Source organism: Hetaerina americana, unplaced genomic scaffold, assembly GCF_022747635.1.
Source record: "Hetaerina americana unplaced genomic scaffold, ioHetAmer1.1.p SCAF_63, whole genome shotgun sequence".
Lineage (NCBI taxonomy): Eukaryota > Metazoa > Arthropoda > Insecta > Odonata > Calopterygidae > Hetaerina > Hetaerina americana.
In genome coordinates this window covers 643,804-670,060 of record NW_027287239.1, presented here as the reverse complement: position 1 = coordinate 670,060, position 26,257 = coordinate 643,804, and the positions used below count along the sequence as shown (strand labels likewise).

Genomic DNA, 26,257 nt, shown 5'->3' with positions numbered 1-26,257 from the left:
TTGAACATGAAACCGCTTCCGTATCTGGCTTTAGCCGGATAAACATCCTCCCCAGACATTATCCTGGTAAATTACTTGGAAACATTGTAATCTCCTTTTTCCGGCGAGGCTCAAGTTTATAACGCGTGACAAATATTCATAACTTGTTCTTAAAAATGGTTCAACTTATATTCTTCCATGTTGTCAAAACTGATGAGTGCGTTGAAGTTAAATCCATTGCTTGTTCTCTGCTATCATTCCTGTCATATCCTGTCGTTCAGGTTTTGTGTCATCTTCGTCTCAATGCCTCATTTTATCTTATTGCCTTGTCTGCAAAATTCAACTATATTTCAAGTTCTTAATGAGGAATAGAGTGAGCGTGGTCGTGCAGTGGGTAGAGCATCAGGCTACTGACCGAGTTTTATTCAAGGCGAAACCAATGAGCACACTAATACAACCTTGCTGTGTGATTTTGCGGGGGTCAAATCCTCCCAGGGAACCACAGAGATGAAACTTAGTCCTCTATCTTTTGTTTCACCTGGTGTGCCTTACCTTGTGTATTACACACGCTGAATGGAGTTAGGCATTAGGTGAGTTCTACCCTCACAAAGCAAGCCAAGTTTCATGTTGACGAAGGTGGCGGTGGTAAGGGCAAGGCTGTCTTATACGTTTATAAGGATACATAAAGTGGTTTATCAAAATACCAAACAAGTCATAAATACATAATAGAAAACAAAACTAATAAAATCAATTAAGGGCCAAGCCAGCGGTGGAGACTATCCCTCTCGTTTTTCATTGCATACAGATTAGCGTAACACGACGTTAGATTCAAGGAATAGATAAGGAATATGGTACAATTTATCAGATTAGAGCAATATGGCCTTGTACATTGCATACGTGGTCTGCCCAATAAATACGAGAACTGGTGCAATCTGACGGCCATGACCAGGACTATAGCCACGCCTGCAAGCGGCGCTTATTGCCTGATACCCATTTAGCCGTCAGTGCTTGGCGGATCGTCGAGCTGTGCGTATGGTGCCAGTTATGTTAGTTTATCTTGTCCTTGATTTTACTGTTTGTCGAAAATGGAAATTGACGAAATCACGGAGAAACGAATCAACATCAAGTTTTGGGTGAGTTATCAAGAAATTACTGAATTATTGACAGCTGTTTACGGTGATAACGCTCTCAAGAAAAAAAACAGTTTTCAAGTGGATTAAATCAAACCAAAATATCAAGAAAAAGCCGATCGAAAATCAAAGCCATGTTCCTGGTTTTCTTTGATGTCAAAAGTGTTGTTCATCATGAATTTCTTCCTGAGGGACAAGCAGTAAATGCTGAGTTCTCCCTTGGAGTTCTTAAGCGTTTCAGAGATCACGTGCGTCGTGTGAGACCAAACTTGGCTCAAGGCGATGGATGGATCCTTCACCATGACAATGCACCTGCTCATTCAGCATTGATTGTTCGCCAGTTTCTGGCAAAAAATTCAATCACCATCCTTGATCATCCTCCTTATTTGCCAGATCCCGCACCCTGTGACTTTTTCCTATTCCCAAAATGCTAAAATGAGAAATGGGAAGATGTGGACACATTAAAGCAAGAAACTACGAGAAAACTAAAAAGTTTAACTTCCGAGGTCTTCCAAGGGTGCTTTAAGCAGTGGAAAAGAAGATGAAATAAGTGCATAGCAACGAATGGAGAGTACTTTGAAGGGGACAAAATGGATGTGGACCAAATTTTGCAATATGAAGTTTAATCAGTTCGCGGATTTATTGGACAGATCTCGTAAACACGTGATAACCAATGAAAGAAAGTTAAAGTGCACACCTCTCGACCTTGACAACTCCACAGCTTGACCCTAAATCGCGTTTTTCATCGGATAAATAAATAATAATTCTCCATCGACGTAATTTATATTTTTCTAATAGCCATAGGGTGGTTCTCTAATAGCTCGAGTCAGTGCCAAACACGTCCTCCCAAAATTGAGGGTGCACATAATCATTCGTCAACTGCGCAGTAATATATTAATGCAACTGTGTAACAATTTTTCTAGCCTTTCAGTCATTTTATGCCCATTTGATTTGATTGCATATTAGAAACAGTTTTTGATCTTTAATTTGGGCTGTTATAAAATTAAAATTGCGGTAATGGCATAATTGTGATTTTATTAACCAGCCCCTGGTCCAGCTTGTAGACAAACACCTTCATTTCTGTCAAAGTCTTTAGTTGCAAACCTATTCGAAGATTAAGTCAATTGTTAAAAAAAAGAACTTTTAAAGTTTGAGCAATTAAACAAGGTCATCCCTCCCAGTGATTAATATTATCAAACAAATAGATGCGTCGAAGAGTCTCCAAGGATACCGCCAAGAGAAGTCACGCAGCTCAAACTGATTGTTAAAGAGGTTCGTCGCGCATGTGCGAGGTAAAACTAATTTGCACTTTCCTTTATCTCATTCCTCTCGGATACTTGGAGGGTCTCCAAATGCTGTAAAAATTTCACAAGGGGTCTTCTTTTGGCTTAACTAAACGCACCGGAAGGCCCTGGAATGAATCCAGTGGGACGGGGAGGAAGAATCCTTGCGCATCCGGCTGGGAGAGAGAGAGAGAGAGAGAGGTTTCGTTGTGGGGAAAATAACTCCCGATGTCCAACCTAGAAGTGAGTTTTTTCCGCTCACGTATGGCCTGGAAAGTGACCCAATGCTTCACGTTAGTCGATGTGAGGGCTTTTCACGGTCGTAACTCATCGTTAATTCAATTAAAATACATTTCATGAATGATTTAAATTATTTCTAAAGGTACGTGGTCTGATATGATTTATATCCAGTGTGAATCTGTTACATTACAGCAGACATGTTTTGTGATTTACATTAAGAAAAACGAGAAGATTTCGAATCCCATGACTTAGATGGAGCAAAACTCAAATAGGTGGAAATCAAGCCCACGATTTCTGTGCAAGCAAGGAAACACACCACACCATAGTCAGCCCGGCCGGCGAGATCTTGACATTATTTTTGTTGATAAAATGAATGACCATCCACACAAAGTTTTTAAATGAAATTCAATATTCATACAATGAATTCCCATTTACATTTTTTGATAATCATTTGATGAAAACGATCCTAATAGTTTATTAAATTATGTAAATTCATACCAGCGATAGTAATCAACCGGAAGGCGGGTATCATAAGGGCCATAACGTAAAGGTTATGCGGTAGTCCATTGGGTAGAGCGTTGGATTACCAACCGTATATCCTAGCTTTGATTCCCGCAGATGTTTCACAACAACCGCAGTTACATACACACACATATAATAAAAGTAGTCCAACGCTCTACCACTGAACTACCACGACCCATATACCAATGTATTCACATTTATTATTACTAGTTAACGCATATATGTATATATACATAAATATATATATATGTATGTGTATATATATAAATATATATATATATATATATATATATATATATATATATATATATATATATATATATATACTATATATATATATATACTATATATAGATGATTTCGTCAACGTAACACGGAAGTGCCGAATAATAAATTGGACAGCAACAAACAACATAGAAAAACATAAAAATATCACTCCAACGTTATTTCTTGATCATTTCGACGGAATTCTGCTCAGTTTTCATCGGAAGATAGAGAACTAAATATATATATATATATATATATATATACATATATATATATATGTACATATAAATATATATATATATATATATATACACACATATATATATACATATATATATGTACATATATATATACATATATATATTTAAAAGTATATATTTATATATATATATATTTTTTTTTTAGGTAATCTACCGGTTAAGGTATGTTTTTGGATGGACACAGCTCCTAAATAAATATTTTGTGACTCCTAGAAAAACATCAACATCAGGTCCCTCTTCATATCCGAGTACCTTCTTCCTCCCTTCATCCCGTCCAAGATCCCTATCCTGTTCCTCCCTTTACGCGTATGCCCAACATTCTCCCCTCAATTACAGTCTTCAACATCCCGCTGCCTGTCAATACCCCCTTCAGCCACTTTTCCTGCCTCCATAGGATTGCTCCCAACAAACCCCTCTCTTCGCCCACCATACCAAGTATTTCCCTATTTGTTTTCTTCTCTGTCCATTTCACCTTCTCCATTCTTCTACACACCCACATTTCAAAAGCCTCCAGTCTACGTCTATCCTCCCGCTTCAATGACCACGTTTCCGCGCCGTACATAACTACGCTCCATATCTGAGTCTTAGCATCCTTACTCAACGTCCCTGTCAGCAACTCCCTCCTCCTTATGAAAGCCTCTTTGCCTAGCGCAATTCTTCCCCTTAAGTCCCTACTACTTTGACCTTGTTGGTCAAAAATACTACCGAGATACGTAAACTGTTCTACCTGCTCTAGTTTATGCCCTCCTATTTTAATGTTTAGCTTAGCCTTTTTCTTTCTAGAAAATCGCTTAACCTTTCCTAAACCCAAACTCATCATCCCCTAAGTAATCATTTGCCCTACTCGCCATCCTTTTGTTTATGATCCTGAGAACAGCTTTAGCTGCTCGGGATATCAAACTTATCGTCCTGTAGTCCTCATATGATGTAGCCTTTACCTTTTTGGGAAAAGAAACTAAAACTGATCTCACAAAGTCTTCCTGCCGGATTCCTTCCTCATTAATACTACAAATCAGCCCATATTGCCTCTTCCTCCCACATTTTCCTAGACATTTAAATAGTTTCAAGGGAATGTTATCCACTCCCACGGCCTTATTTAGTTTCATCTCCCTTAATGCCCTTTTCTATCTCATCGTCGGGTAAGCCTGGACCTAAGCTATCTTCCTCTACGTCATATTCTTTTTCAATGTCTAACTTCGTTTATTGAAGTTCTTTACTATACAGTTCTTCTATATACTCCTTCCATCTCTCTTGGATCTTTCCTATGTCAACTATTATCTTACCCGCCTTATCCCTAACCGTTAGCATAGATCTCCCTTTCTTACTTCCCGATAAAGATTTAACTTTGCTGTACAGCGCACCAATTTCACCCTTCCTCTGGAGACTTTCCATATCCTCGCACTGAGTCTTTCACCATGCTTCTTTTTCTTTATTTTTGAAATTTTGAAATGTTTACAGAGTAGTTGAATATAATTATTTTTTATTTAATTTCAATATAATTATTACTATTTACCATTTTATTATCTTTAAGTAAAATATTTAAGTAAAAATTTAAGTAAAATATATTATCAGTTAATCATGTATCTAATAATTTATTTATTATCAAAATATATCCTTTTTACAATCACGAATGAATTTAGAAGGAGGAGTGACAAAATTAATATTTATTCCTGAGCGAATTGATTACGCATAAATCATATATATTTAGCGATGATTTTCCGCAAACCGACTGATTCTGTGTAATTCTTAATTTCAGTGACCTCGAGAACAATCAAATTGAGCGGGTCTATTCCAACAGTGTCAAAGTGAGGAGTGAACAATTGTAAGTAGCATTATTAAATATTTTGGCTAAAATTTCATGTTTTTTTTTTACATTTGGAAAAAAAGTCTACCTTTTAATCGATGTAGCAGCGCTCTCTGGCGCTTTCACCTCGACCCAATAAGGTGAAGGTACAGTGCGATTTTACAATAATAATGAAATTGTTTAAATGACCACTTTTAAACTGTAATGTAGCTTGATTCCTCAATATGATATGTTTTTGAAGCAATAGAAAATGTAAATTGGAATTAGCGATTAAATATTTCTCAACTTTACCATGAGTCCATATCAAGAAGCTCAGTAATTGATATTAGTCAAATGCTAAACTTTATGTTTTGTATGTTGATTGCAGTGCTCTATATATCTATTTCTAATATGCTGGTAAGTAGTACAAAGCCACAGTTGAACTTTTCGCTGATTTGTATTTTGGATTTAAACATACTTAAATATTTGGTTATGACCGTAATTCGATCTTAAATGAGTTAAATTTCTGCTATCTAATTTAACAGATGGACTTTTAATTTATTCTATTCCCTCTACACCGAACGAATTGCCAGTAATTAAATTTGAAACAAATATTCTAGTACTTGATAGTGTGGTATTGTTTTAATGATCGCAACACCTTTGCTAATAGAGCTACGTCCATTATTTGTTGTTCAGTGAAAACTCACTTGTTAAGAAACGTTTTTACCGAAGAATTTTCTGTCGTGTCCTCCTCAGACTTCTTTCAATGACCTGTCATCCTCGGATATGGCAACACGTCGGTAACCACATAAAGTTTGCACGTGAAACTCGGCCAAATTTTCAATCATCCCTTCGACCCACCCCTTCCACATGACAAACCTCTTCGCCCACCAATCACCAACGCTCACTTTCCTCCCACCCCCCTTTCATACTCATCGCTGATCCTTATCCAACTCTCGTCAAAACTTCAGCCGCAGTCATCGTCAGAGATGGAGAAAAAAACCCGCGGAAATAATAAGGAAACAGGAATTTAATTAACAAAGGATCCGGGGAGTATTCTCACCATCTAAATAAGAAACTCTAGATATTTTTCGGCAAAAAGTAAATAGGAGTGTAAGGGAGAAATACAGGAGTATTTATTCATTAATATCAATATTTCAAAGTAAATTTTACGTTGTTGTGAAACTAGTTTTTATGCATTTGTTTCACTATGAGGGTAAAAAGAAACTTAACATTTCCACCGTAAATTTTTAATACTTCACGGCCATGGTTTTGATGCTGCGCATCATTTGTTTCACACTTTTTTAGATAGTTCAATGGATGTAGACCTATTAGTCTATCGAGATGAGCATATCGAAATTGGTTCTGGTATTTGTGGATTCCGGACACAGGGGTCAACCTAATCCAATCGAAGTGAAATATGCATGTTATGTGTTACCTTCGATAACATATTTTTAGAATTTTATGGAATTGCTTCGCTATCGGAATACGTAATCTGTTAGTGACAACTATTTTTCAATCGCACCCTGGCGTATTCTTCCTGCATTCAAATTATTCTAGCACGTATCAGTATAGTAAAAAAGACATAATCCAACGATTACAACATACTATCTCTATCTAAAATGTTTTAAATAAGAGGCAGATAACTGTAACTGAAACGGTTTCTGGCGTCACTTGGTGGGAATTCTTCATATTGAAATTACATTTAAAATACTTCGCCTTTCCACATAAACCACTTTTATTACTACCTAGGTTTCGTTATGGTATAACATCATCAGATGACCTGATGATGTTATACCATAACGAAACCTAGGTAGTAATAAAAGTGGTTTATGTGGAAAGGCGAAGTATTTTAAATTTAATTTCAAAATAACTGTAACTGTAAAGGAAGACCACTGTAATATTCACGGAAATAGTAAGGAAAAGACTGTTTGTGTATTATACGATTACTTGTAGATGAAGACGGCCTATGGAGAAAATAGAACATGAAACCAAGAAAAAGCGGGTCTTTGCAACTTAGCATTGGAGAGAAGTTGACGATGATAAAAGTGGAAATATAGGAAAGAGAGAAAAGATGAAATATTTAGACTCATGCAAGGAACAAAATATGGATGGTGCAAAATCAGGCGATATACAATGTTTTAAAACCATAATGCAATGGAAGACTTCACGATAATTTAATGAGAGGAATGAAAAAGCACACCCAACTGATTCAAGGAGTAAAAAACCGAAGAATGAATGCATTATTCATATGTGAATGAAAGACAGAAGCACCGAGTAAAGAAATGTGTGCATTATTATATTATTTGAATTATAAATTTGAATGGATTGCAAACGTGAATCAGTATTACTAATGCAGGGAGACTAACATTTTCAAACGGTATCTAACTTATTCTCCCGGCAATGGATTTAAAGGAAAAATAATATTTATTTTTGATTAAGAAAACCCATTTAATAGGTAGAGAACGGAATTGGAAGCGTAGAAAGGTTTAGGATATATACATGTATAAATGTGGCAGAATGCTTAGGGATAGAAAATAATTGAAAAACTGTTAAGATAAGTGAATGTACGTGTTATATCACGGATCAGAGGGGAAAAAACGATAATATTTAATGCAAACGTAGTATTTCATCTTGAATATTCATATTTAAGCAACTTATCAATCAATTTCCCGGTACTAAATTTTAAATGACACGACTATATAAAAAAACTAATTCTTAAAAGTGTTTTATCAATTTCTCATCATAAGTTGTTTTTGAGAAAACCTCAGCTGAGAACTTTATATTCTTTAAATACGACACAATTCTAATTATCAACTACGATTGTAATTTCATTAAAGTACCAAGCAAATACTGTATCACATTTATGCATATTTTTACTACGACGACATCATAAAATTGAGTTCCTATGATTCGGTAAACAAAGATTATCCTTCCTTGCGAAAAATTGCCAGCGAAATTGGACCCGGCAGTTGTAATTCCGTCAGCTTCCGTGCCCTCAAATCCCGTGAAAGCACGACCGCTGATGGCGAGGGGTGGGGGAGAAAAGGCTCAGAAAGGAAAGAGGAAATGTAAGCATGGCACAGAGTGAATCACGCTTTTTCGGATAAACTTCGCGAAAAACAAATGGAATAAGCGAAACAGGGGTTCTAAGCATAGATTTAGAAAAAGAAAATCAAGCCATGTCTTCAAAGAGTTTCCTCAATAATCAGGGACACTCGGAAGGATGGGGTGCAGGAGAAGAATGTGCAAGCTTTCGCATCGTGAAGTACTCACCAAGGACGATCTTTCTGGATTCCCTCAACGAAGAAGATTTAGAGTGGCGTGTGTCAAGGCATGTGAGTGGAAAATCCGTTATATCCTCCTCTTACAAGACAATTGACGGTTGAATTATAACCATGGCTACGTCGTCAGCCTTTGCGAAAGCAGGACTGGAAGCCGGGAAGCGGGTTGATCTCATATAAATCCTTTGTCAAAACAACATTTAGAAACCTGGAAGGACTTCCAGAACTCGTTACGTAACTAATACCAATCAGAAGAAACAGGAAAAGAGATTATGTTGCATCAAAAGTGACATCGATGGTATCGACTTCTACTTCACCAATATCCACGATCACTAAATAACTATTTTAAATATGTAAACAACAATTATTTTGGCTAAGGGCCAGAGGCATCGCCAGGCATGGCATAATTATTAACATCTAATCTTCCCTACGGACTAGTTGCAGGAATATAAAATGCTTGTTTAAAGCTACGTTGTGATAATATACAATAATTATCATTCTTCAAATGAGGGAAGTGAAAATACGAAATGACACTTGTGTACTAGGGTGTGTCTCTTTGATGGTACATTACGAGTTCATTATCCTATTCATTTGTGATGGATTCAATTTTTCTTGTGATCTTTTTCATTGATTGTTAGTGTAAACGGTTATGTTCCATTAGTTCAATGACTTACTATCGGGAATAATTAATGATTAAAAAAAACATCTTAATTTACGAAAGTCACTGGCATTATATTAAAAACAAAAAGACGCATTTTGACAATACTATATTCCCAGGAAAAAGGTTATCAAAGTGATTTGTTTGTGCAAGACATAGTGAATTTACTGAAATAATTTTCCGGGTAATCATCTGTACATAAATTTTATTACGAGACATATAATTAGAAAAAGGCTTTTTTACAAGGATGCTTTTTTTATAATATTTTGTTGGAAAAAGTGTTCACTAAACTCCACCTTTTGCTTGGTGTGCGTAGTGTGAGCCTACAGCTGGTTTAAGCACTTGTTTCATAGTTAATATGAAGCGAGCCTAAGTACAATACTCGTACAAGTATAAAATCTACTCAAAATTTTACTTGTGATCTTGCCTGCGTTATGAATATTTTCAATACTTCGCTTCATTTGTTAAATATATATTTGATCACAAAACATAGCTTAATACTGTTTTTCAAGTTAATAATAAGGATTTCAGGGTGTCGGCCTAACACTCATCCCACTCTACCATAAAGCAATGGCATCTAGCTCTCAATATACCTTAGAAAATTGAAGATGATTCCCTTTACGTGTAAGGTGCCCTATGCCTGTTATTCCGGTCCCTGAACTTTCATTACCAAAACAAGGTAAAATATAAAATATTATGTAAATAAATAAATGTAAAATATAAGTCCGGATAATAGTTTCGTAAAAAAATTTAGTATTTTATTTCTCTATTTTGATTATTTAATTCATTATCAGTCCTTAACAAGGCATTTTAAATTATTGCCAATTGATCAAAATGCTGTATTGAATGAATAAAAGTTCCAAAGGAACTACTTATGACACCATTTTAGACACAAACAATATTTCCTCCTCATACATGTAAATATCTTTGAAGTACGAGTATAATTTTGACGCTCGCTTACATAAAGGAAGTGATGATTTATTTTCATAAAATCAGTTACACTTGCAAGATTTAATTGCATTACTTCCACTGCGACCCACGTTCAGAGAAAAGATAGAGGATCGAGAGAAGGACTTGTTATCAACGTCAGTAAACTTCTCTCCCCTTCGTTCCCTATCTGCTGGACGTAGTAGCCCAGCCCAGATAATGCTTTCAAATATGGACCATCGGACCGCAATTTGAAATCCCGGACGATGCCCTAAGTTATTCCGGTATCATGTTCACTAACTCTATGACAAACTCAATCAGGGTATTTGTTTACTAGGGCTGTCTGCGAAAGAATTGGTGACAGACTAAAGGGCAAGAGTGAATGTGTTAATGTCGAGCAACGTGGCACTTAGCATGAGATGAGCTCTATCCTCAACTACGGAACATAACTTTGGGTCATTTTCACTCATTTTATTCATTTCCTACCGTGATAAGAATTCTTATCTCCTTCCTTCTATCTATTTCTGAGTAAAGTGCTTTCTTATATTTTTCATCGCCTTCTATTTTGCTTTAAAAAAATGACATAGAAATTTGTTTTGTAAAAGTTTCTGCAGCTTGCTGTAGTTGAGTTATTTTGTAATATTTCACAAGTTTTCCTAATTTCGGTTTTCGTTTGAAAACTGTACACTATAAACAAAATGTATTTTTGCATAAATAACCGCTTGAAAATTACCTACACATATACTTTGAAAGTCTTGGAGGGAAAGTGGTAAATGTGGGGAAATATTACAAAGTGTTTTAGCTACAATAACTCTATTTCGCCGCTAATTCCTGCTCTCCATCGATGCAGTCATTGCTTAATTTTGTCATCACTCGACCATCTCTCTCCATCACCCTTCCGCTACTACCGTCTTTCATTACTTCATATTTACATGACCACTCATCTTTCTAGAATATATCGTATCATTGGCTTTGCTGCCAAGTCTCGTCGATTATATCCGCCGCAGAACAGTGCAACAACCCGTTGCGTTTAATTTGCGGAGCTATACCCATGAAATATGGTGCCGTCCTCAAATGATCGACTGGAAAAATCAAAATTCGATGCATATTTTAAGTGATGATTAAAATGAAATTGACCTGGGGTAGAAGAATAACCATTTATCGTCACTAGTTCATTAAGTATTGAATGCATGTGAATGGAAGCGTAACGCACATATAGGCAGATACTCAGATTTTTGGTCGCAAATATTCGATATCTCGTTTTCCCAATTCTATAGTAGGAAAAATTATGGTTAGGATGAAATAAACACGGTATTTATGAGTCGAGAATCAGACCCTCAGACTCTTTGATATTTTGTATAAATTCTGATAAACTTAATCTAAATTCCTGGCATACCATCTTATTTCACTGATATAAATTGAGAAAATTTTCCATTATGAATTTTGATCACTCATTTCTCTTCCCATCATTCCCTAGTGCGTGAAAGTTCTCGTGGAATATCCTTACTGCCAGGATTCAAGAGAGAATAAGTTTGGGCGGAGAAACTATTTTAGTTCGCCCATCTTTTATTCCAGCATTTCATTTGGTTCTCCATGATTATTCAACATATTAATTTTTTTTACATTTGCTATGAAAATAAAGCGAGAAAATATAATACCTATGTATAATCATACTTATAGTAATTTGAGACTTTGGGTTCATGGAAATTTTCTAAAGAATATTGCATTGTACTTACTTAAATATACCATTTTATTTCCTGTGGCATTTCCCACTCATCTTTTCATCCCGCCATCTGTTGCATTGTTCATTGGGAGCTCAAATTTCAATTTAAATACTTGATCGGTTTTAAAATGCTGCATACAGATACCTTGTTATACTTTCTTCTTGCTAACGTCAACATCACCATTAAGCTAGATTTAGTTTCAGCTGAATGGAGCCCTTCTTATCTTTTCATTGAGACATTTTATGGTCGTATCACTCTGGCATTCATAATTATTTCAATTTCTCTGGCCTAAAGACGGCGATTGAGAAACCGATGAAAGGGAGTGCAAAACGTAGTTGCGTGTAAGATTTTCTTACATTCATGTGTTACTTTAGGTGTATGGAAGTAGCAATGAATAAGTGTTTCGAGAACTTTTCATGCTAAGATTAAATCCGAATATCTTCAACTTATTGAAAGCAGTGAACGTGATTGAGTGAATGGAATATGATTATTGAAAAGTTGCCACCCTAAAATTGAAACCGCACTGTTGTGTCAAGTGATCATTTCAAAATATTTTTAATGAAGTCAAGACTTAAGGTTAAAGGGTGACTATAGTAATTATTTCACACCTAATTATGGAAATGAAACTTCTCTGTGCAGTATTATAACTATGATCTGAATATCCCTCGATTTGATAAATATTAATGTTATGAATAGTGTATAACAGTCACAATGTTTGGCAAACATTCCATGCAAAAATATGCATAAATTGTTTAATACGATGAAAATTAAGGCCTTTTACTTTAGCATGTCCTATCCACGTCCAGTCTTCAGTCGCTCTCAGCTTGTTCAAAATGAAATTTACATCATTTTCCAAAGTAAATATATTTCTTAACCATTTCGTAAGAGTGAAGCGACAATTGAATTTAAAAAAAAAGATTAAAAAGTTTTTTTTGCCGTTAATATGATTCATACATAATTTAACAATAAATATAGCTACATAAAAGAAAGAGAATATTTACGAAGGGGTTAAAAAAGATGGTCCTTTGCTTTGGAAAAATAATGCAATTTGAGAAAGTGTTCTTACCGTATTTCCACGTTACACACTAAGATATTATTTATTTGCAAAGGAAATATCCTTGCTATATGTCAATTGTTCGGTGACTGATTCCTGTATCAGTCATTTTACGAGTATGTTATGTTTTGATGGTTTAATTCAGAACATCGCTAGAAGTATATGAGAGGATCGTTGTTTAAATAAATATTGTGGTGTTAAAATATGCATCATGTATTTCTTTCTGATATCCATGATAACATCCATTAATATTATAATTTCATTTTTGCTCAAAATTATAAAATATTGATTATCAGAGAGGTATAATCAAACTACCATACTCATTAGAACTTTAATTGCCGATATTTCCTTAAAACTTTGTTGATTGAAAATTTCCTTTCAAAAACTTATGGGCTCTTCAAGAGAAAGTTATAGAGAAGGGAGCTTTTTCTTTCAAATTTTCTAAAACACGAAATAAATCTTTGTCTCCCAGAGCACGGTAGGTGCACATTCCTTAGCACCTGAGCGTAGGAATGTAATAATCTTATTGTATGTTAGTAACCAGTGCATCCACTCCATTAATGTTTTCAACCAGTTGACACAATATTACATGTATTCATAATTTGTCTACACACTTCCTTAGTGCCAATATCTTCAAAAAAAACAGTCTATTTAATTGGGCCGCTTTTATTTTATAAAATGGGGTGCGATTATATGGTAGTTTTTTTACGTTTTGTGCAAAAGCATCGCGTTATATACATTTATAATTATTAATATACATTTATTATTCACATTATTATTCGGGAACATATACTTTTATGCATACCACTAACCTTTTGCATATATTTATATAATTATCTTTTATGGCCTCATGTTTTATTGAAAATATGATATATCGATTCAATTTAGCTATTTAAGGGTGTTAATAAACGAATGTACAATTCAGATTCAAAGATTCTAAAATATTAATTTATGCATAAAAATCAATGCAATTAAATTATGGAAACTTAATGTGAAAAGTAAACATGAATACTGGTATGTAGGTTTTTCAAGCTAGTCTCAAGGTTCTTAAGATTGGAGTCAAAAAGACAATGATTAACCGATGCGAGTTGGATCATGAAGCTAACTAGACCAATTATCAGTCAATGGCAAGAGTATCCATGTAAATGGCGTCTGTATTGAATAAAATCAAAGAATTAAATGCTTTTTCCTTGTATTTATCAGTGTGACAGTAAATTTTTTCGATAAAACTGTAGAGTAATTATATTAACCCAGGATAATAAAAACTTCAACTTAAAAACCTCGAATATTACAATATAGCTCGCTTAAATATCTACAATTCTTCCACGTGGCAACAAAGTCCTCTAAAACTGTGTAAATGTACAATTTTGCGCTTATATATGTGTATATATATGAAAAAATCCACGCATTGGATTGGGAATGGAACTTTCTCTTTGCGCTGCACCCGAAAACGATTCGAGCGGCAAGGCATCTTTCCCTTGGAATTCGGATCTGAGGGAATAATTCCTTTCTAAAAAGTGTTTAAGTGTGTTGTTTGGCGCAGAAACTCTTTAGGGGATCGGGGGTATCGGGCAGGATTAACCCCGGAAAGTTTTTCTTTAAGGTGCAGATTTTTATGAAAAGTTCGACCATTCCTCCCGCATCGATGTAATAAAGAGAATGGATGTCAGAATTTTGGCAGGACGGGAGACGGAAGGGCTGAGACGGGGACTAGTTTGTTGACTGCAGATCTCACCCGGTAATGGAAATCCGTGCTTCGTTCAGGTGAAGTAGACCTGTTTTTCATTAAGGAATTGAAAGGCGTGTGATATTTTTGGGCACATTTCCGAAAGAACCATGAGGATAAGAAGTTGGGAAAGATGGAGGAAGGACGAGAAAGGACCGCGATTCGAAAGGGAGTGGGGGAATGCGGGCGAAAAAGAGAAAAGGGTAGGTGGATTGGGATCGAAGCTACCGCTCAAAAACTTTCCTTCTCAGATTTCAATCCATCTCAATGTGATAATATTAATGGACCATTTTAGTGGTCACATACTTCTCCATTTCCATCTCAATTACTTGAAAAATTCTTAAAAGCAAAAGTACTGAATATGTACACTTTGAAATTTAAAAAAATATTTCACTAAATCTGCTATGAGAACTACGAAAAATAAAACTTTTATATAAATATTTCGCAAAATCTGTTGGTGCTCATATAATCTGGAATGAATGTTCATCAATGAAAAATGTATAGCTAAAGTAACTGGATCAGTACGTTTTCTTTTGAATTCGTAAATGAATACGAACTTTAAATATTTAACCCGATTCTTTGTCTATTTTTCATATTTGCTCTATGTAAAAGAAATTTGGTAATCGGTTAATCATCACACATGTTCATAGTGAGAATAGTTTTGCATGTGATGCGTGTGTGTATATGCATATTAACACACACCCATACATGTGTGTGTGTGTATATATATATATATATATATATATATATATATATATATATATATATATGTACTATATGAAATGTATATATATTTATCCACATGGAAATGGAGATAGGGACCAAGGATAGGAACACACATAAAGGACGAACACAGGAGAGGTGGGGAAGGCGGAATCAAGCAGATCAGAGGCGCAAAAATATTTCCTTGACCGAGACTTGAACACCGGATCTTACGACCTACCGAGCCGATGCCCTAAGTGTATTTTATATATATACATATATATATATATATATATATATATATATATATATATATATATATATATATCCCCACCGGACTACAACCTTCACGTGGTGGGAGGGCTTGTGCGTTCTGATGACCCCTGGCGCTGTGCTGGTGGGAAAAATAATAATTGCTCCTGGAAGAGTCACCCATGCCAGATAGGTCGAAGGTTAGTAGCCAGACGAAAGGTAGTCCACGCAGCGTCTGTTCCTCAGTGAGGCGGCTGCAATGCCGTCTGACCCCAGTGGGGCGGCCAGTTAGTGATGGTGTCACGTTAAAAATACTATTGAGGAAGGCAACGGGGAAACACCTCAAATATCATTCCCATGAGTTAAATGATGGATAAGTTATTACTAGCAGAGATAAAAGGAGAACCGACGAACTTGGTTATTATTCAGGTAAACATACCACCGAGAAACCACAAGGAAGAAGAGGTTGTTAGGATATACAATCAGTTAAAGGACATAATCGCGTGTGTTCCTGCAGGGAAATATTTGATAGTGATGGGGGATTGGAATGCGACGGTAGGCGAAGGAAGAGATAGTGATTAGGTGGGGGACTACGGTTTAGGCATTTAGAATGACCGTGGGGAAAAAGCCGTTGTGTTCTCCAGAAGACAGGAGTTCGTCATCACCAACATTTGGTTTAGACACCACAAGAGACGCAGGTATATGTGGAAAATGCCAGGTGAAACAGAGACGTATCAGCTAGATTATATTCTGGTTAGACAGAGGTTTAGGAACAGTGCGATAAATTCACACAGCTTCCCGGGAGTGGATGCGGACTCAGACCACAATTTAGTTGTTATGAAATATAGCACCCGTTTCAAAAAAAAGGCAGGGGCGGCGAGTTAGAAAATGGAATATAGAAACATTAAATGGATTAAAAAGGAAGGGGTACAACAGTATGCAGAGGAAATTATGGAGAATGGTAGAGGGCTAAGAACTATCGAATAAAAATGGGAAAGTATCAAAAAAGGGTCATCTAAAGCCGCGAAAGACACTATTGTACCCGTTAACGCTAAAAGGACTAGGAAACCATGGATCACGGATGAGATGATTACAAAGATGGATGAGCAGAGAAAATGAAAGAATTTAAATACTGAGTATGGCAAAATGAAGTACAAAGAATTAAACAAAAAATTGACGCGGGCAACAAATAAAGCAAAAGAATATGGTGGAAGACGCAGTACGAGGAAAGTCTGCAGAGGAAGGTTAAAATCGGTGCGCTCTACAGGATTGTTAAATCTTTATCGGAAAGAAAGAAAGGGAGATCAACGATAGCAGTTAGGGATAAGGCGGGTAAGATACTAGTTAGCACAGGAAAGATCCAAGAGAGAGAGAAGGAGTATAAAAAGAATTTTATTGTAAAAACTTAGACCAACAAAGTTAGACATAGAAAAAGAATACGACGTAGCGGAAGATAGCTTAGGTCCAGGCATACTAGGCGATGAGATAGAAAGGGCATTGAGGGAGATGAAACTAAATGAGGCCGTGGGGGTGGATAACATTCCCGCGGAACTTTTAAAATGCTTAGGAAAGTGTGGGAGGAAGAGGCTATATTGGCTGATCCGTAGTATTTATGAGGAGGGAATCTGGCCGGAAGACTTAGTTAGATCAGTTTAAGTTCCTATTCCGAAAAAGATAAAGGCTACATCATGTGAGGACTACAGGACCATAAGTTTGATATTCCACGCCACTAAAGTTGTTCTCAGGATCATAAACAAAAGGATAGAGAGTAAGGCAAATGATTACATAAGGGATGATCAGTTTCGGTTTAGGGAGGGCAGAGGTACGCGTGATCCCATTACAGTAATGAGATTACTAATCCAGAGGAATATAGATTACAACCAGGAGGTATTTGCATGTTTCGTAGATTTCGAAAAAGCGTTTGATAGAGTGAATTGGGAAAAACTAATGAGTTTATTGAAGAAAATAGGAATTGATGGGAGGGAGGGGGCTGATGGGCAACCTGTACATGTATCAGACTGCTCAGGTGCGGGTGGGGGACGGAGAGTCTGGGTTGGTGGGGTAGGAAGAGGGATAAGGCAGGGTTGTGCTAGGCAGGAGAAGAATTGCGCTAGGCAAAGAGGCTTTCACAAGGAGATGGGAGTTGATGACAGGGACGTTGAGTAAGGATGTTAAGAAAAGACTCGCAAAAACTTTAATATGGAGTGTAGCTACGTACGGCGCGGAAACGTGGTCATTGAAGCGGGAGGATAGACGTAAACTGGAGGCTTTTGAAATGTGGGTTTGGAGAAGAATGGAGAAGGTTAAATGGACAGAGAAGAAAACAAATGACGAAGTAGTTGGTATGGTGGGCGAAGATAGGGGTTTGTTGGGAGAAATCCTATGGAGGCAGGAAAAGTGGATGAAGGGTGTACTGACCGGTAGTGGAATGTTGAAGACATAGAAGTAATAGAGGGGAGAATGTTTGGCAAACGAGGAAAGGGAAGGAACGGGATAGGGATGCTGGACGGGATGAACGGAGGAAGAAATTACACAGAGTTGAAGAGGGAGCTGATGTAGAGTAGGATATTGTGTTTTGCTAGGAGTAACAAATTATTTAATTAGTAGCTATCTCCATCCAAAAACCTACCTTAACCGGTAGATTATCTAATTATATATATATATATATATACATGTGTATATATATGTGTGTATATATATATATATGTATATATACACACGAAGTATATATATATAAATATATATAAATATATATATATAAATATATAAATATATATATATATATATATATATATATATAGATGCTCGGCATATCTATATAGATGCATGTGTATAAACTGGTATATTATTAAGGTTTTATCCCTACTATATCGTGACATTCATCGACGTATGTACTATTCTATAAAACGTATATTAATCCGTTTTGGTTATCTATCCCAAATTTTGTTAACCGATTCCTCCCTTCATACTTTTTCAGTAATCATCCACGATATGAATTTGATTGTTATTCATTCCTGGCGTAATTTCCATTGCTATGCCCTCTGGAATCGTGGAAGGAAATTTATTTTTATTACAGAATTACCGATTTAAATAATGAATGTTATGCAATCAGAAGAACTCCAAGTTGCTGCACGAAGTATATGCTATAGGATATGCAATTTATTAATACGAGTAGATGCCATTTTATTCGCAATTGGCATATAAAGCCTTGCCTTAGATCAACTTCTGAAAGTAAGACATTATGCTCCCATTAATCTTGATAAATCAATACTAGCAATGTGCCACGCCTGTGTCAGAGAAATAAATTTAATTATTAAAAGTCAATCTGATGTGAAAATAAAATTACAGAAGTGTTTACATAATATCCCGGCCAAATACATTCATTTCGTCCTTACATGATTATAACGGCAAAAAAGGCAAGAAAAAAATAAAATTATAAAATGCGGAGGTATTTTCCGTTTTTAATTTGAATATCGGAATAATATCTCTTCAAACAATTTTATAAATACTGTAGATATTAGCCAACAAGTTTATCGCGACCAGGAATTTTTTTTTAATTTTTTTAAAGTATGGTTTTCATCTAGCTTTTGAATCTCGTAAAATGAAAATTAGAGCTGCAGTATCCACTACCAGTGAAGTAGGGAGAGGTATATTTGCTATTTTACCTTCTCTAATGACCAATTATATCTCAAGAGTGTACTAATGTAACTGTTTGTAAGATAATTCCATGTTGTTGATCGAGGTCGGATCATGAATTGTGGAGATGACCTCATTCTCCGAATGAGTACTCTCCGTACGTAAATGAGACCACCCCAACTGATCTCATAGAGCATTTAAAATATTAATTATATATATATATATATAATTTACTGTTTAAAAACTTTAAAAAACGTTAAAAAAGGACCCTCACGTATATATTTGACGGTTCGATGGCAAGGCCCCCATTATCAGAATGCCGTTTTAGTGGAAAGGGCTATCTGGGGAGGAGGGAGTGAGAGGGCGGGGCTATTGGATTTTTTCACTGGACTAAGTTCAGCCAAAGGAGTTTGATAGATATAAGTACCTAATTGTGTACCATTTCGGGTGTTCTCCGAATTTTGCTTGCGGATTAAGGAAGGGTTTATGCCACCGAACCAGAGAAGCAGTTATCAAAGACTGGTTGGGGCCTGGTTTATTGATGGCATCATCCTTCTTTGATCCCCCTAAATATCCTCCGTCATTTCCTCTCTCAATTCCTCCTTCTCCTTATCTTTCATTTCTTCTATTACTTACTAAAGCATTCCTTTCCTTAATTTAATAATTAATTTAACACTTTAGCCCACATTTAATGATCGAACAACTAACTATAACTCTAATTCAATGCTGCAACCCATCAAACACTGAACCCTCCGTCCCTTTTTCACTGCCTGTCCTTACCCTCGTCTCTGCAAAAATAGCAACTCACAATATAAACAGATTGACCACCTACATGATTCTCTCAAGAGACGTGGGTACCCGGAGAACCAACTCAATAATGAAACCCTCAAACCTTTAGCTCAATATACTCATCATTCCAGAACAAACCTTCGGATATGCCTGAAACTAATTACTATTTTCTTCCCTGGTACCCAGGAATCTAACATACGAGAAAAATATGCCAACTATACATTATATTGCTAATTAACATCACTCTACTTCCTTAATTTTCCCTGCAATTAATTGAAACGCCCTTGGAATTTGCGGGGCATCTCCAAATCCACGTGGCCATCTGCGAGCACCCCTGTTCCTTCTCTGCCCCACTCCGCGTCATGTAACTGCCCACATTTGCAAGTGCTGCCATCTCCTTTGACCTAAAACCTCACGGACTAACAAATCCCAAGATTCATTCCTTTGCCACCTGAACTTTAGACAACATCATGCACCGCTTTTCCTGCAGCTTCCGTCGTGCCTCCTACGTAGGTGAGTGTATATATATGAGAAGGTAAAGAAGAAAGTGCTAAGTAGGTTCACCCTTCCAGGCTTGCTTCAATGGATTAGTTTTTGGCTTCAAAACTTCATTGTTACAGGCTAAAAATATTTTTCCGAAAGGCACTCGAGTAGTCGCTAGTCAAGGGAATGTTCAGATTGAGGTTTTGGAATTGAACGGGGTGTAGCATAGTCGGGACTAATCAAGGGGTTGCAACAAATGAAGATGATTAGGGAGCAAAACGTGCTGATGAAGAAATTAATATATCCAATGACATTGGACAACCATTGCCGAAATTATCAAACCTCAATTGCCTATAGATTTTATATCTCCACTATATATATATATATATATATATATATATATATATATATATATATATATATATATATATATATATATAATTATTAGGTAATATACCGGTTTAGGTAGGTTTTTGGATAGACAATAATTTGTGGCCCCTTGCAAAACAAAACATCCTACTTTACATCAGGTCCCTCTTCAGTTCTAAGTACTTTCTTCCTCCCTTCATCCCGTCCAACATCCCTATCGTGTTCCTTCCCTTTCCACGTTTGCCTAGCATTCTCCCCTCAATTACAGTCTTCAACATCCCGCTGCCTGTCAATACCCCCTTCAGCCACTTTTCCTGCCTCCATAGGATTGCTCCCAACAAACCCCTCTCTTCGCACACCATACCAAGTACTTCCTCGTTTGTTTTCTTCTCTGTCCATTTCACCTTCTCCATTCTTCTCAACACCCACATTTCATAAGCCTTCAGGGTACGTCTATCCTCCTGCTTCAATGACCACGTCTCCGCGCCGTACAGAGCTACGCTCCATATCAAAGTTTTTACGAGTCTCTTCTTTACATGCTTACTCAACGTCCCTGTCATCAACTCCCTACTCCTTGTGAAAGCCTCTTTGCCTAACGCAATTCTTCTCTTTACGGCCCTACTACTTTGACCATGTTGGTCCAAAACACTACCGAGATACGTAAACTGTTCTACCTGCTCTAGTTTTTGCCCTCCTACTTTAATGTTAAGCTTAGCCTTTATCTTTCTAGAAATTCGCAAAACCTTTGTTTTATTAATATTGTTTCCCATCCCATACCTGTCGCAATGAATTTCCAATTCACTCAGCAATGCTTGCAGCCCCTTGGCTGACTGACAAACTAAAGCTTAGTCATCAGCAAACCTAACTGCTTTTATGAATTCCCCGCCCACTTTCATTCCTACCTCCAGTTCTTCCCATGCCTCTTTAATCATTTCCTCTGCATACAGGTTGAACAGCAACGGTGATAATGGGCAACCCTGCCCTACACCTCTTCCTAACACTGCCCAACCGGACTCCCCGTTCCCCACTCGCACCTGAGCAGTCTGAGACTTGTATAGGTTGCGGATTAGCCTCCTTGACCTCCAATCTATTCCTATTTTCTGCAATATACTCATTAGTTTTTCCCAATTCACTCTATCAAACGCTTTTTCGAAATCTACGAAACAGGTAAATACCTCCTAGTTGTGTTCTATATTCCTCTCGATTAATTATCTCATTACTGCAATGGCATCACGCGTACCTCTAATCTTCCTAAACCCGAACTGGTCAACCCTTAGCAATCATTTGCCCTACTCTCTATCCTTTTGTTAAAGATCCTGACAACAACTTTAGCCGCGTGGGAAAACAAACTTATTGTCCTGTAGTCCTCACATGATGTAGCCTTTACCTTTTTCGGAATAGGAACTCAAATTGATCTCACAAAGTCTTCCGGCCAGATTCCTTCCTCATAAATACTACGGATCAGCCCATATAGACTCTTATTCCCACATTTTCCTAAGCATTTTAAAATATCCACGGGAATGTAATCGACCCACACGGCCTTATTTAGTTTCATCTCCCTTAATGCCCTTTCTATCTCATTGTCTAGTATGCCTGGACCTAAGCTATCTTTCTCTGCGTCATGTTGCTTTTCAATGTCTAACTTTGTTGTCTAAGTTCTTTACTATACAGTTCTTCTATATATTCCTTCCATCTCTCTTGGATCTTTCCTGTGTCAACTATTACCTTACCCGCCTTATCTCCAGCTATTAGCATAGATCTCCCTTTCGTACTTCCCGATAAAGATTTAACTTTGCTGTACAGCGCACCGATTTCACCTTTCCTCTGCAGACTTTCCACATGCTCACACTTCTCCTTCCACCATGTTTCCCTTGCCCTATTTTTTGCCCGCCTCAATTTATTGTTTAACTTCATGTACTTCATTTTGCCTGACTCTGTATTTACATTCTTCCATTTTCTCCTCTCATCCATCTTTGTGATCATCTCATCCGTGATCCATGGTTTCCTAGTCCTTTTAGCGTTAACGGTTCCAATAGTGTTTTTTGCGGCTTAAGACAACCCTTTCTTGATACTTCCCCATTTTTCTTCAATAGTACTTAGCTCTTTACCATCCTCCATGATTTCCTCTCCCGCCTGTTGGTGTTCCTTCCTTTTCAAACCATTTAATGCTTCTACTTTCCATTTCCTGACTCGCCGCCCCTGCCTTATTCTTTTGAAACGGACGCTACATTTCATAACCACTAACTTGTGGTCAGAGTCCGCATCCGCTCCCGGGAAGCTGTGCGAATTTATCACACTGCTCCTGAACCTGTGTCTAACCAGAATATAGTCTAGCTGATATCTTCCTGAGTCACCTGGCATTTTCCATGTATACCTGCGTCTTTTGTGGTGTCTAAACCAAGTGTTGGTGATGACTAGCCCCTGTCTCCTGCAGGACTCACCCCTTTCTCCCCGCGGTCATTCCTCGTGCCTAAACCGTAGTCCCCGACCTCGTGACCATCTCTTCCTTCGCCTACCGTCGCATTCCAATCCCCCATCACTATCAAATGTTTCCCTGCAGGAACACACGCGATTATGTCCTCTAACTGATCGTATATCTTAGCGACCTCTTCCTCCTTATGGTTGCTCGGTGGCATGTATACCTGAATAATAACCAAGTTCGTCGGTTCTGCTTTTATCTCTACTAGTAATGATCTATCCGTTACCTGCTCTATGTTGACTACGCTTCTTTCTACCTCTTCATTTTACACTATGGCAACCCCTCGTTGGCTCTCGTCCCCGCCGCTGTATATTATTCTATAATTATCACTCCAGTAATCCCCGCTATCTTTCCATCTCACCCCGCAGAGACCTAAAATATCTATATTTCCCCTTTCCATCTCTCGCTTAACATTCTTCAATTTCCCTGTCCTCATCATTGTCCTAACATTCCACGTTCCTATTCTAACTAATTTGGTCTTCTCGTCCTGCGTCCTCTGTCATGTTGCTACTGGTTGTCCCTTGCAAGGGTTTCGTGGGATGACGACCGCGGAAGCCTTGCCTCTCCCGCTGCCGGGCACAACACACGGCCGATTGGGCCGAGCTCCGTAATTGCCAGGACTCAAAATATCTGTAATGTCCATCATATTTATCTTAGGAATAATAATTGTGGTGGTTTCCCGTTGCCTTCCTCAATAGTGATTTTAACGTGACACCATCACTTATTGGCCGCCCCCTGGGGTCATACGCCATTGCAGCCGCCTCACTGAGGAGCAGACGCTGCGTCGACTACCTTTCGTCTGGCTCTTAAACGTCGACCTATCTGGCATGGGTGACTGTACCCGGAGCAATTATTATTACCCCCGCCAGCACAGCGCTAGGAGTCATTGGAACGCGCAAGCCCTTCCATCACGTCAAGGTTGTAGTCCGGGGAGTGGTTTATATATATATATATATATATATATATATATATATATATATATATATATATATATATATATATATATGTATATATATATTTCTTCTGGCTATCCGTGCCACGAAACGCACTGTTCTTTTTCTGTATGATGTTGTATCAATTCTAACCAACATCCTTTCCTCTTGTGTATTGTCTATTTCTCCTTTGGTGGGTGAAACAGCCCCCTGACGCCATCTCTTGGCTAAAGAATCGGGGCGCTTGGCGACATATAAGACCCACGGATCTCAGGGTAAATTACATATCCTCGATAGCTCAAGTGGTTAAGAGCATCCGCCCGGCAAGTGGAAAGATCCGGTGTGTTCGAGTCCCGGTTGAGGAAATATTTTTACTCTTGTGATCCGTTCGATTCCGCCTTCCCCACCTCTATTGTGTTCGTCCTTTATACGTGTTCCTATCCCTTTTCCTTATATATGTTTCTGTATATATGAGTATATATATATATATATATACTTGTATTTATATGTATATAAATGTATGTATATATGTGTGTGTATATATATATATATATATATATATATATATATATATATATATATATATATATATATAAGGAATTATAACTTTGTTGATACTTTTGATTATAATGTATGTAGTATACTGATATTTCCTAGCGTGATTTTAGAATCATCATGGTTAAACCACGGCAGTAGCAGAGTACCACTTTTATTGGCAAAACGGTTATTACTGTTAAGAATTGCACTGTATAGGTCTTTCATATAGTTTAAAAGAAGCGGGACAATTAATATTGTTATTTTTGTAATGCAAATTTACGAATATATTTCAGCCTATTTTCTGTGAAAGGAAAAAATTTCAACTTGTTCACTACATAGATAATTGATTAATGACAACTAAGGTTGCAATTTATGGGGGACAGTTATTTTTGCTATGAATTCGTTTCTTTGTCACTATTTTTCAATGAAAATTTTAAGTAGAGCATAGATGAGCAAAATTTACCCGAACACGAAATTTTAATGATGGTAAATAGAGTTTCGATCACCTTATATTTCACCGTTACTATATATTTCAACATTTATCAAAGCACTTTTTCTGGCTAATTAAATTAAAAATATGAACTATTGGCAACTAATTTTTTGAAAAATCATAATTCAGCATCTGAATTGAAGAAAACTAACCAGGATACAGGTACTTTGGTCATTACAGCAACCAACGGCCGTGAGAAGAAATGTTTATAGTGGAAAAGATCGCGGATATGACAGACATCATGAAGTAACCACCGTCATCAAATAAAAATTGTATTACGTATATCCAGAGCATGGGAAAGGTCAAACACGTAAAAAGTAATTGAAATTTAAGATAATTAATATTTTATCGTGATTCGGAATGGATTTGAGCAAATGATTGACAGGTATGTTTATATAATATATTCCTGTAAAATGAAATAATTCTATTGAAATCCCTAGTTAAAAATCTTTAAAGGAGGTATTCTATTTAAAGTTGTAATATATAAATATATCTCTCATATCACGTCCCCAAATAATCCATAGAAGTTTGCTAGCAATACGAAATCGCATGCATAGGGAATTAAGATGACAATTTATTATCTAAATTTTTATTACATATTTAACATGATATAGTCTCGTGCTCCGGTATTTTGAGATGAATAGTTTCAAGTTAAATGTTTTATTTTAAATTGAAACTCGGTTCTATAATCCAAGGAAAACACCATTCAACTCACTTCATTTTTTCAATTGATTTCAAAAAATTATAAGTTA

The 26,257-nt window shown here is 36.8% G+C and overlaps 1 protein-coding gene across 1 annotated transcript in view; it reads left to right on the top strand.

The window, feature by feature from the left end:
- The window catches only part of LOC139695781 (lutropin-choriogonadotropic hormone receptor-like), a 484,244-nt gene that overhangs the window by 217,840 nt on the left and 240,147 nt on the right, over window positions 1-26,257 (top strand). The window contains exon 6 of the mRNA XM_071594568.1: window positions 5,437-5,502. Coding sequence (XP_071450669.1) covers window positions 5,437-5,502 — 66 coding nt within the window. The remainder of the gene's footprint in view (window positions 1-5,436; window positions 5,503-26,257) is intronic.